Raw genomic sequence first — 13,688 nt, forward strand, 5'->3', positions numbered from 1 at the left:
TACTACACTTGTCGATCCACCTTACTGAAGTTACTTAGCTAAACTTTCCCAATGTTCTCCTGAGCTAAAAGCACACTCTAAGATGTTTCATTTAAGGGAAAAAAAAAGTCTTTTAAAGAAGCCTCAAACAGATGTGAATGTAGCGCCAAAGCCGTTTATAGTCTAAAGACATTTCTCTGCCTTTGTTTTTCATTTTTGAGGCAAAAATAAAACTGACATTGCGGCGGTACGACACAATCTTAGATTAATCAAACAGAGCCTAAGAGCGCCGCATCAAACCGACACCAAACAAAGCTTTGATTTTGAATGCATTAACAGTTGAAGATAAACCCTTCAATTTTATCGACTCAAAGTTAGACGATGTTCTTTCAGCTCTTTCCTTGTCATTTCCCATGTTGTAATGCATACTAATGTCCTCACTATAGAAAAGATAACATGAAGGTCAACGATCCGCACACAGAACAGTTTTTCACTTCAAGTGCAGCCTCTCAAGTTTTCTGAAAGATTAATATCGACTGATGGCTTCAGTCACTTTAAAGTCCCTACAATGTAGCCTCTAAAAATGCCCTTTTTTCTTGATCAGCTTTCCAAGAACATTGCAGTATGATTTATTTTGCTTAGCGTTTGTTCTGAAGTTTAAGTTAAAATGTATCATTTATTTTTGACAGTACTCGTTGAAATGACAATGTGAACAAGCATACAACTGCAGCAGCATTTTGAATGATTCCCAATCATCCATTCATTGTAACCATCTTGCTCAGTCCCCTCTCTCTACCCACCATACTCCTCCTTTTGACCCCTACATGTCCCCTGTGCAAGTACTTCCTACTGTTGATTATCATAAGGCCATGAACCCTGGCCAGCAAATGAAGCCTTTTGATGATTATGCAAAACTGTCTTTTCATTCATTCTGCCCTGCATCTCAACCCCATCAGGGCTGAAGGACAATATATGCTACCTAGAAAAGTGGCTTTATTATTGTGACATTTAGGAATGGTCTCTAGTCTACACCACTTAGATCCTTTATTTTTTGTAAATTTTCTTGAGATTTTATTTGAATTAATCTTCATTTTATACACGTTAATTTGTCTAATCAAGTGGCTAATAGGGACTGGACTGTGAAAACACTTTGTTATCTGATATCTGAAACTTTGAACAACCTCAGACTCTCTCTCTCTCTCTCTCTCTCTCTCTCTCTCTCTCTATCTCTCTTCTACACACACACACACACTTAAGGCAATACACGGATACTTCATTTGTAATTCCTTACTGGAGCGTTAACAAGAAGTTGAGAGGAACTCTTATCAGCATTACATGCATCACCAGTTTTCTGTCTGTCCTTGATATGCCTTCCCATTCCCATTAACATGAGCGCAATTCATATGCAAGATGGTAGAAACTATCTCCAAATGACAATAAGGGCTTTAAAATGTGTGTGTGTGTGTGTGTGTGTGTGTGCTGGTGTGTGTGTCTAACCAGCCCAAATGATCCTGAAAAATGTGTGCGGAAATGAACTTGGATATGAGATAATTGAAATAAATGCAGCTCGTAATTTATAAAGACCACCTCAGGCAATAATTAATTCTATTGATAAGCTGCAGAGCATGTTTAATTGTGGTGGGGAAGGTGTGTGTGTGTGTGTGTGTGTGTGTGTGTGTGTGTGTGTGTGTGTGTGTGTGTGTGTGTGTGTGTGTGTGTGTGTGTGTGTGTGTGTGTGTGTGTGTGTGTGTGTGTGTGTGCGCCCACCAGGAAGCAGTTTGCGATTTCCAATGAAATACTTCTGTGTGTCTGTGTATCTTCTGTTGAACTTCAATCTTTCAGGGACTAGGGAATCCCAAACGAGTTTCAAATCTGGCAAAGTTCAAAGTTTTCTCATTCATAATTAAGGCCCATTATCAAACTGCTCAGTCGACTGATTTTCCAGGCTTCTTTTTTTTCATTCTTTTAATTGGATTTGGCTCGTCTCTTGACAGATTTGGTTTTGAAGTCTGATTATTAACAAGTAGAAGCTGAGTTTTCTTTACGTAGCATTAGATGCAAATTCAGAGATAGGCATTAATCTGTTAAGCTTTTAGTATCAGCGCTATTTTTTTAAATTAATTTGTAGCGTGGACGTTAATTTGAAAACAAGTATCAAAACCTTCAAGTTTTAAATTCTGTTTCATTTAATGTCCAAACCCTGCTCTTACATGGGAAGATGGATCGCAGACAACCTGAGTAAGAGCATATCGCCTCCTGTACTTCAGAGAGATTTTGGAATAACGAGCCAGTCTCTGCCCTGGGTGATTTATTGTGAAGTGCTGCTTGACCTAAATGAATGTACTTCTGGAGCGCCGCTTGAGTGAAGACAGTGATGATGTATCAAAAAGGTTTCTTTATGTGTAGATTTTCAACACAGACGTGTGTCATTTTGAGTTTTCTTGGTCTTCATCGACTCTTAAGAACTCGATATATTGACCCTGCAAAAAGCTCATGTTGTCTTTGTTTTTTTTATAATATCCGTTAACCTAAATGTTGACTTCAGTTTTCAAAGTTAACAACATTATAACAGATTAACAGTTAACAAAGTTACATATTTTGATTAACTGTCCACCTGTGTGCAAATTGAACAGAGAACATCTTTCAAAGGTGAAATTAAAAGTTACAGCGCATGCTATTGTCATCACTTGTGTTCTGTTAAAACTGTAGGTGTGAAGGACCATGTCTTTATATTAATGTAGATTCATGGCTAGTCCACACTGTTAACATTTTATTTTCTTCAGGCTCGTTTTCTGGAACATAAACTGTTTCTGTGCTTTCTTTACCACTTCGGGGTTGTGGGTGTTTGACTGACTTCTGTTGTGAAAGGCAAACCCCATAGTGAAGGTTTTCTAAATGTTGAGATGTCCTCTCTATACAACTGATCACTGGATCAAGAAATGACAATTTTCTGTTAATCTTTGAGCATAAATACTGCAATAATCAAAATGTCTTTATTGTCCGGTATAGTTCACTTCACTCATTTATATTCCAGTTGGAGATACCTCTTGTTTTATTTGCATTTATCTTATTTATTCTGTTAGATTTTTATTTTTTGTACTACCTGCTGCTACTTGCCCCTCTGGAGATCAATTAAGTTTTATCTTATCTTGTAATCATAACCAATTTGTGAATGGTAATTCAGTTATGACTTTAATGGTTGCGAGTTCTATGTCTAGGCCGACAATGGAAAGTGAGAAATAAACCTTTTATAGAATGTGAAAGGGCCATTCCTTCACTGTCAACAAAAAGAAGATAGTTTTTGTTGTGTAAAGTATGTGACAGGTCAGGAAATATACACTTGAACAAAAGTAGTGGACAATGAATAATTTAAAGCTAATACAAAGTTTTCTGGACAAACAAATCCTTAAGACATTCTCTTCTTCATTAGATAGCAAAACTGACAGATTACATTTCGCTTTCCTCTTTCCATTTATTGTGGTGTGTTATTGTTATATACAGAAGTCTTTTCTGCTCCTTCTTTTCACAACTTTTCAATTTTAACATTATTCTTGTTGTCATTTTATTCTTCTTTTCCTCGTCTCTTGCCGACTGATGCATTCATCTGTACATCTTCTCTCATTCCCATCCGTCCACCTTTACCCATGACCGACAGACCAAAGTGAGTAGGATGTTGAAAAGTTGCCTCACATCCTTGGCCAGTTTGACATTATGCTGTAACAGTTCTGCTGCTTTAGTCTTGTGTTTGTGTCTGTGCTTGTTAGTGGTTAGTCTTGTTTGATGTACAGGGTCATTTTACCTTCATAGATCAGAGAGATGTGTAGCTAGATGTGCATTGTGCTTCTAGCTGATCAGTCGTAGATTAGAAGTCTAGTTAAATTGCATTGGTTGCCTCAGTATAGAAGAAGGCAGCAATGTAGCATGAAGTGCTAAAAGAGTTTGCATCTTCAACAAAGTTGCAAGCTACACCAGAGATTTCACAGATCGATGCACCTTTACCAAGTGAGGAAATAATCACTGTTTGTGTTCTGAACACTTTCAGAACTCCATCATGCAGGCTGTCTATCCTTGCCCCAACAGATCTGCCATTGTTTATAGTTTCAGTAGTGCCTTTGTAGTAAATCACTTTTCAAATACGTAACATCTATTTTCATTCTTTCCCTTAGTGTTTGAAGACTGTTTTTTCATGCTCCATCTCTTGCCCCTCTGGTAAAAAAGTACTGAAATAAAATGTTCTTGCTTCTTTTGAAATCCATACCTTTCCTCTCATTCCGTTCTTAATTTGTCTCCTAATGTAAAGTCTCGTTTTATTTCATTTACCAAACAGCTCATGCAGCCTTTCAAAGGTTTTATCCACCTTTATCCCATTCTTTATGTTCTCCACTTTATAAAACAAGTTTCTTTACAACTTTGCATTGCTGCTCTTTTAATTTAGATTTCATTCAGTCTTCATCTGCCTCTTCCCTTTCTTTTAGTGTCAATCACATATTATCAATTCATTCCACCCTTCTCTCCCTTATATTTTATATGCCTTTCTTTTATTATTTCTCCCTTCATTCCTTCTTTTTCTCGTTTTTTTCCTTCCATCCATGTGCTAGCCGGGCAAACCAAGGTGGTGTTGGTGGGAGGGGTTGCAGTGTGGACGAAAGTGATCGCCAACGCCTGATCTCAGATTTTGCCACACGAGCAATTGCTGCTCATCGTCAGTGTATTGCTAATGGAGGGGTACTTCATAACCTACCTAAGTCTGAGTCCAGCATTACCTTCCTCTCTGATGAGAACCCCCTGACTATCAAAAACCCAATCTACCATGAGGATGGGACTTTGAGCAGCCCTGACACTCTTGGGAGAAGCCAGAGGAGACGGGATCTCCTTGGGAATTTCTCACCTTCTAGGAATGGCCTTCGTGAGGCCTGGCTGAGACTCAGCTCCACTGGAGGTGATGTTGGGTTTGGTGGCTACAGCGGCAGTGACAGCGGGTGGGGATCTGGGGGTGGACACAGCTGGACACTCCCGTCAAGACTACACCGAAAAGAGATGTATGACGCTTTGCGCCGTCAAGTGGTCATGGATCCTGTGCAGTGGGAGTTGGAGCTTCTAAAGGCCGAATTCAAGGACAGCAAAGATGCTGGTCTTGATTCAGGTTTTGACCGGGGGTTGGATTCAGACTTACTTGGAAGCCCAAGTCTGGAACCCAAGCTGACCGTGAAAGAACAAGCAAGACAGTTTGAGCAACAGGCGCAAGAAATGAGGCAAAGGCAAAACCGAGACTCACAAGGATCTTTGTCGCCTGACATGCTACTTTCGGTTTTTCCTGAATCTCCTCTGTACCAGAAGCGTAACGCCTCCCTAAATTTCCCAACTGTTCATATCAAAGAGGGTCCCCCAAGTATCATTGTCACTCAAAGCGATGGAGGTACACCTCCACCAAGTCACAAACCAACTCCTCCTGTGCTGCGACGATTTGGGTCAAATTTAACAGGAAATCAGTGTGTGGACGAAAGACTTCAGGTTACTCTAGAGGTAATCCCTGATCCGCCATCAACCCCTCCTCCACCACCACCTCCTCCATCCCCACCACCACCTCCACCTACCACATCAGCTCCTCCACCTCCCCCACCGCGCCAACCTTCCTCCCCTGCTCCTCTCCCTCCTCTTACTCCTCCACCACATCACCCTTCTTCCCCTGCACCTCTCCATCCTCCCTCTCCTCGTCCACGCCAAACTTCCTCCCTGTCACCTCTCAATCCTCCATCTCCTGTTCCACGCCACCCCTCCTCCCCTCCCCCTCCCCCTCCAACCCACTCCAACCATACAGAACGACGGACTCCTCCTCCCCCACCTCCTCTACCTATGCATCCCCCGCCTCCTCCCCCACCTCTCCCTCCCCCTTTGTCCCCGTCACTCTTGCGTCCGTCCACCTTTGTCCTGCCGTCGCTCTCAGAAGCACCTACCTTGAGGCCCGTTTCCCTCCGGCCAACTCCGCCGCCCCTCCCCGTGGAGCCTGAACAACCTCGACGAGAGTTGAAAGGAATACTAAAAAACATCCAAAACATTGCGGACATTGAGAAGTCTGTGGCGAACATGTTCAGCCAGATCGACCAAAAACAGATCCCACTCAAAAAGGTCATGAAGAGCCACGCTTCAATGGATTCTCTCGATTCTCTTGACTCTTTGGATACATTAACAACATCAGGAGGAGGAGGAGAGGGAGGAGAGGGAGTTAAAGAAGGAGCGGGTGGAGGAGGAGAGGATCTTCCACTCCAACAGATTCAGCCCAACCCAAAAATGAACTCCATCGTGGAAGAGCTCGAGAAACGATTCCCCTCTCAGTCTACAATGCTTTAGCCTTTTGCCTTTTCGAAGTGGAGAGCACACAAAGAACAATTTCTTGACATTGTTGCATGGTTGCAGAGGAGCTGTCAAGGGAGTGATGCTTAAAATAGCTCAGTGGGATGCTCTGAATATTGGGTGACTTCACTCTGCTGCCTCTGTTCTCTTGCAACAAGACTTTCGTTTTCTACTGGAGAAAAGAAAGAAAAAGAAGTATGACTAAGATAAAAAAAATGTACTTTTAGAGAACAGAACAAGAGAAGGGGAGAAAGTGACTCTGCATTCTGTAACACTTCTGTTATTGGAAGAGAGGAAGATAAAGAGTGTATAAGAAGGAATAGGAAATAATAATCAGTTTAAAGGTGGACTAAGAGTACAGGAAGATCAGACTGTTGGCTCATCGGTTGGTACCATTGTCTGCCCAGTAATCTGCTAATTTTAAAAAATGTACAGATCAAATCTTGTACCAGTGAAAGCGGAGTAAAAGTTTGCTTATCTTGGTTTAAATTTTGGACCACTTGAATAGTACTTTTGGAGCAGTACTAAAGTAACCAATGAGCGAGTGCAGGAAAGAGGGAGAACAGTAAACACTCGAGCCTTCAGGCAAACTTCAACCAGCGTTCTTCTGTTGAGATAAAACTAAAAGCTACAACTCATCCCCAGTTTTGCAGAGGAAAGGACAACTTATATTGCAGCATCTCCCAAAATATTTATACATTCAGACTTGTTGAATTCTGGATGGTGTTGTGGTTTTGTTATTTCTTACTACAAAGTATTTATCTTTGGCTCTTTGGTCTTTTAACCTCAACTTCATGAGATCCAATGATTTTTTAGGAGATCTCTTAAGGTGGTCTTTCTCCTTTTTTCTAACACAATTATCTTTATATTATCCTGTAGTAATTGATGCACCAATTGTTTTCATATCTTAGTAGTGCGTTCTTCAGTAGTCTCCCAGTCTTGTGTTCTTTCAGGGAACCTTAAAGGAATTCAAAAGCCTGCTTCAGTGCTGAAGATACCATATAGAGGGCTGACTCTTTTTCTGCCATTATTATACAGTAGTTTCCTACAAACAGATTTTATTGGACTTGCTAATGAATTCTGAGGAAAATTGGCTTAAAAAGCAGCAGATGAGAGCAGTACATTCAGATGATTAGAGGTGGCAAAATGTCTCCATGTTAACTTTCTTCCTGGCTACTGTTATTAAGGGCTTTCATCCACACCAAGCCATTGAAATCTTATCAACAACAAATTATAATCAATCAAAGACACATGATTGTTGATCGGCCCACATGCTGTTGTGAGTAGCCAATTACACTCTCTGTGGAGTTAGTGCGCAGTCTGAACTGGGTGTGAAAAGTAAACATGAAACAGAGGAGAAGGAGAGAACATTTGAAACCTGCCAACTTGGGTTGAATTTTGCTGGATGGATCCAGTCTTTTCTCTGAGGGCTGAAAGCTTTGCAGAAGCATTTCTATTCTACAACTGTATTGTTTTCATTCTGGATGTCATCCATTAACACTCGTTTAGAGTCAACTTTTATATAAGAAAACAGAGTATTTTCTCTATTCTACTCTTACATTTTTACATTTTTTAAGTGACTGTTATCCTTGTTAGTCCATTTGGGTCTGTTCAGCTTTCTGTCAAAGACTCATGAAGTTGGTACCGTAGTTATTTTTGTAGTTCTCCATATTGATTGTTAGCCCTTTAAGGTTTCCACACCTTTGTCTTGTTGTCTGTCTTTTATTAACTCATATTTATACTTTTTCTTTACTCTATTGTATCGTTTGTTTTCTGTCTGTACATCTGCAGTGTTCATATATTGTCTTTTAATGTTCAACAGGTTCAACTGAATACTTGCTTATTCAAGGAGTAAAAGTAGAATTTAGTGGCTAGATGCATAGCTATAGTGGAAAAGACATCTTAAGCTAATGTAGAGTGACATTTTTATTCAAAATATATGCTGACCCTTTATAAACCCTTTTCGAGGTTGTTTTTTGTTGTTCTAATGTTGGCATACTGGGAAAATAATCGACATGAAAAGGTACAAAAGGAGCTTTTTTTTCCCAATAAAATATGTGGTGCTAACTTGGAGTCAAACCATAATTTCACAGTCTCTGTAGTGTTCAAGTTGTCCTCATTGCATCTTAGCAATGCTCTTAGTGCTATAATTTTCTCCTCACTTTTATACTCAGAGGTAATGTATTAAATACTCCTGGTTCATTAGAATGGCAGCGAGACACACAGTATGTCACATTAACAGCAGCAGTAGATAAACTGTAACTAAGATAGAAACCCAAATCATGTACATTTGTCCTGCATCTAAACTGCACCTTCCCCCTGGAAAGCCTCGGGGAGGAGCAGAATAGAAACAGCAGTGCTGTGGGCATAAATGCAAAGTGGAGCATCTCCTGACTGACAATGATGGAATTGTTGCTGTTGTTTACTCTTGATGAAAATTGTGCAGAGGGGAGTCATGCCGCTGGCCTTCTGAGTAACGTTATTGTTGTACTCACGTCAAATGTGAGATCAGGTGTGTTATGAAGGTCGCACAGCCACATCAGGTCCAAGTGGAACTACTCTGTGGATTCATAGCATTGAAGGGGTTTCTGCTCTTGGAGAAAGTTCATTTGTCAGCAAATGTCTACTTTTAAAATGACATAAGTCTTATTCCATTGATGTACACTGGAACAAGTTTTACATCACCTGCTGTTTGTTTCTACTGTCTAATTCAATGTAGGGCATAGTTACAAAATTGCATTCAGGCTTATTCATCAGAGGTCTTTGCAAAAAGCGTTTTTCAGCAGACGAAATGCTTCCCAGCATCATTAATGGAATCAGAAATTACTCAAAAAATGTAAAGATTTAGTTTAGCTGGCGCTTCTTGGTTTTGATGTAAATGTCTGCATTCCAAGGCCAAATCTTATCTTATATAAACACTCCAGCCCTAGCAAAGCATTTAAGTCACTTTTATGTACGTGAAGTTTCGTCTCTTTTCCTAGGATTATCTTTTTCCCCCAAACCAAACAAAACAGGAAATCCCTTTACTTTAGGCAAGAGGGTTACATTTTCTACTGCTTGATAAAAGGGAATTAATTCTTACAGTGACATTTATATTAATACAGATTCAGTGGCACTGATGCTCATACTGTATGTGTAACTGGATCAAATCATCAACATGTATACAACTGAATAAACCCAGATACTCCTCTATGTAGTGATTAACATTAAAAGAGGATATGTGATGTCAGACACTGAACTATCACACAAAGCTTGATGGATCGTTTCTCGATTGAATCTATAAAGCTGTTAGCAGTGTCGCCAATTTAACACACACACACACACACACACACACACACACACACAAACATAGTCTGTGTTATTCACCACATTCCCTCTGCAAATTTCCTCTGATATCACGCCCATGGTAGGGAGCTCAAATGTTATGATATTGTACTGCTGTCACAGATAACATGAGCATTCTACCATTCCTTCAACCAGCTTACATTAGCATTATTTAGCGTATGTAACAGTTATTGACAGGAGAAGTAAATCCCAAGAGATCATAGATAAAATGTACTGTTTTCCTGTCATATTGTGCAACACAAAAAAAAAACATAATGTTGGCGAGGTAGTGGTAAAATGCTAACTAAAGGATGACTATTTGTCAGATTCCCTCCCATAATATGATGAGCATTGTTTCAGATATGCTGATCTGTTCAGCAGTATATTCCTCTGTTTACATACATGAATTAATGATCAAGCTATAAACCTCTCTTGATGAGCTGTACGTGTTTGAGAAGCTAATGGACTAACACAGAACATTCTACATGTATAGTATAGTGCACACAAGAGTTTGGGTATGAAACGCAACGACGCCACGTACACTGAGCTGCATCAAACAGGTTGCAGGCAGCGCTGCAGGGCGGCTGTTTCAGATGACTGCTTTGGAAATGTTTTATGTTAAGATTAGCTCTCCACCTCAGTGTTCTGCATGTCATTGCGCACACTCATACCCTCTCTGTGTATCTTCATTGCCTCAGACAGATTCCCCTTCAGTTCTTTGTGTGTGCTCTTGCACGGAGAACAGACTTCTTTTGACATCCTGTTTTGTTTCAAACACTCAGCAAAGCGTGTCTGTGTTTAATTGAAAGTGAACCGAGAAACACAGTTACACGACACGGTGAGGGAGCAGTGGTTGTATAATTGTAAAGTCACGGGTTTGATCCTTGGTTCAGTGAAGATTATCATGGAAAATGTGGCAGTTGAAGCAAAGAATGAGACGTGATGCTTCAGAAAACTGTAATATGCTCTTGCAAATGGTGTTTTTTGGAAAAGGTTTCTACCGGCATCTTTGTGACTTATTATCATCTTTTCAACCACGCTCACAAGTTGACTCTTATTTTTGTGGTTTGTGCCAGCACTTCTCACTGTTTGAACAGTTTAATGTCATTTAACTTGACTGACAAAGAAGTCAAGTTAACCTTGATTCATTTTAAAGAAAAGACAAAGGGTTACGGTTCAAATTGATTGTCATCGATTTTTGAAAACACATTAGATACCTCTGAGAAAGAGTTCAGAACCATTATTTCTGTCACCCTGCGTTGTACTTTGTATTCAGTGCAAATGTTTTACAAATATTTGCTACAATGCTAAACTGTGATGGTACATATGGAAAACATTGAGTATACTTGGTTGGCCGAGAGGTTAGTCTGGTGCGTCATGTACACAGGCTGGTGTCCTTGAAGGCAGCGGCCCAGGTTTTGACTCTGACCTGCATCTCCTTTCCTGCATATCATTCTCCACTCTCTCTCTCTCTCTCGCTCTCTCACTGTCCCTATGTGGAAGAAAAGCATAACAAATCTCCAACACAAAAAAAAGCTATAGGCATATTTTTGCATTGAGTGTAAATCTGTTCGAGGTGGGTTTAGTCAAGAAATTTGAACCTCAGAAATGCCAGATGACTTATATCATACTGTAGGTGCTGTATAAATATAAAGTTGTTTGAAGCTTTGTATATACAGCTATTTGTCTGCAGGTTCTCTCTTCACATTTCAAACACAAAGAAGCTCCTTCTCACTGATGCTTACCTCCCTTTTCAAACAGGTTTATTCTGGAAATGAGAAGCGATTTTTGTATTTGAAGATATTCTCTACATGTCATGCTGACAAGATAAGAAAAATGTACCGATAAACAAATATGAGAGAGAGAGAGAGAGGGTTGTGGAGTTGGAACATGGTGAAATCTGCAAAAGAGAGTGAAACAAGTTGGAGAAAAACGGGGGGGGAAAGGAAGTTACAAATGTGTGCAAAGCGCAAGTGAGCTACAGTAGAGAGAAGGGAGAGACAAAATGTTGAAAGAAAAGAGACATGAAGAATTCTGTTATATTCGGAGTCCTTTAAGGGCTAATAATATGTCTTCTCTCCTGCCTTTCTGTTTCTCGTACACACTGCTGAACAAGGTGGAGGGGACACAAAGCGCAAGACTCAATCATGTCAGAAGTGTGTATTTTTGTAGTGGTGTGTGTGTGTGCTCGACGGAGATCAGATATCTCTCTGTGTGTTTTTGTTGCAAGAAGAACTAATAATGTGTCTGTCACAGCAGCAAGGACATAGAGATAGAGTTATTCTTCACACACAAACACGGATTAAACAACACACAATGCTGGGCACACTCTCCTTGCAGCTTTATTCTGGAGCAAACAAATGTGTACACACACACACACACACACACAAACGCTTCTGTTTCCTTCTAACCTGTATACCACCCAATGAGCAACCTTTTCATCTGTGTATTCATCCATTTATTCCTCCATTCATCACCCTTTTTATTCATCCTCTTATAAGCCTTCACTACATCCACCCGTCCTTCTTTCAACACTTCTACTTAAGCAGATAATCAAGTGAATGAAAGGCCACCATGTCTCCTTGAAGCGTGTGTCTCCATGTGCTTTAGAATCACTGCGATAGGCTCAATTAATGTATTAAATGAAACGCTCGAGTGGTTCAAAAAATGTGCACGTGTTTGCACTCCTATAACACAAAGGGGAATGTGATGTGTCCTCTAAAAGTCGCCGTTTGTTGCTCTGTCATACGTCTTCATTTGGCCTGCTCATTACCTTGTTTGCACTCGACAGTGCCTCCTGTTCGGAACATAACAAGACACATGGTCGTACATTTTTTGGTCTGTTTTTTCTTTGTATTTTTCTTTCAGATTTTTGCTCGACCTCGTATTGTTTTTCCTGCATGTTTTGACATTTCCTTTAGTTTCACTCCATTTCGCCTGTTCCCTCACATTCTTGTTTCTCTTTTCGTCTTACTTGGTTTTTCTCAGAACAGTGAGTCTTCATTTCACAGTACTGTTAACATCACATCGAGCGTATTTGCTCCTTTCATCGACTCTCCTGCTGGGGGGACAACAATCTGATATGCAGTGAAAATAAATTGTTTTCACCCAGTGTATTAATTTCAGTCTTCAGTCAGTATGGATGATTGGAACTTAAAGCTTTTTTTTTTTTTGCTCTTTGTGAAAGCGCCTAATGGCTTTCTTGATGAGAGATAAGTTTTGCTCATCTGCACGGGAAACATGGAGCTTTATAGTGCAAGGAAGTCATTAGCCGCAGCAGCAATGTAAGTAACTGCTAACCGATGGTGGTCAGCTGCTTAGCACCGTCTGCCTCTGAGACTACCACTGGTTTATTTATTTTTTTACTTGTACCAGACAGAGTCAGTCCTGATGTTTCGTCCCTGAAAAAGCATTTGCTGTCGACACCGTGATGATAGTGCGAGATGTTGTCAGAGCAAAACATTTTAATGTAATACTACTGAGCTCATATAATTATGTCTATTTTATAAGCACTCGACAATGTCCTCTTTGGATATGTTTGATTTTCTGTCACTAGACGACAAAACAGACAAACAGAGAAAAGGCTCCTGTCTCTCTTAAAAAGGTCAAATGTTTTGATAGAATGAAGGTTTGCTCATTGCTGCCGTAACTGAAATTAGAGTACTCTTGTACTTCTTCAAAGCATACCAGACTCTTTCTTTATGTAGAAGCATTCACCTCATACAAACAGACGGTGCTTAGAAGGAAAATCTGCTTTAATTTAACTGACCACATCTCAAGTTTTCATTAAACGTGTCACTATGAGGTGCTTTAAGGATTTTAAGCTCAAGCTTAATGTTGTTCTTAATGTTTTGTATAAGTCCTGAGTGTCTCAAACAAACAGTCCAAACCCTCTCTACATATGGCTGGAATTTATGTTGCATCCGTCTTTCAAAAGAGGTTTTCACTTCCCTTTGAAAAAATCACTTCATTCTCTATGGCTGGTTAATGGTTCTTGGAATTGTTGTATGCATGCAACACCTAAATGTCAATTT

The 13,688-nt window shown here is 40.0% G+C and overlaps 2 protein-coding genes across 2 annotated transcripts in view; both read left to right on the forward strand.

Annotated features, from left to right (window-relative positions):
* The window catches only part of LOC109990583 (protocadherin-15), a 184,322-nt gene that overhangs the window by 156,841 nt on the left and 13,793 nt on the right, over positions 1–13,688 (forward strand). The window lies entirely within an intron of this gene.
* LOC136177270 (protocadherin-15-like) lies at positions 1,195–9,962 on the forward strand. Its single transcript, XM_065949431.1, has one exon. The coding sequence runs from the start codon at positions 4,507–4,509 to the stop codon at positions 6,325–6,327; it is 1,821 nt and encodes a 606-aa protein (XP_065805503.1). The 5' UTR covers positions 1,195–4,506; the 3' UTR covers positions 6,328–9,962.

Source organism: Labrus bergylta, chromosome 21 (genome assembly GCF_963930695.1).
Source record: "Labrus bergylta chromosome 21, fLabBer1.1, whole genome shotgun sequence".
Lineage (NCBI taxonomy): Eukaryota > Metazoa > Chordata > Actinopteri > Labriformes > Labridae > Labrus > Labrus bergylta.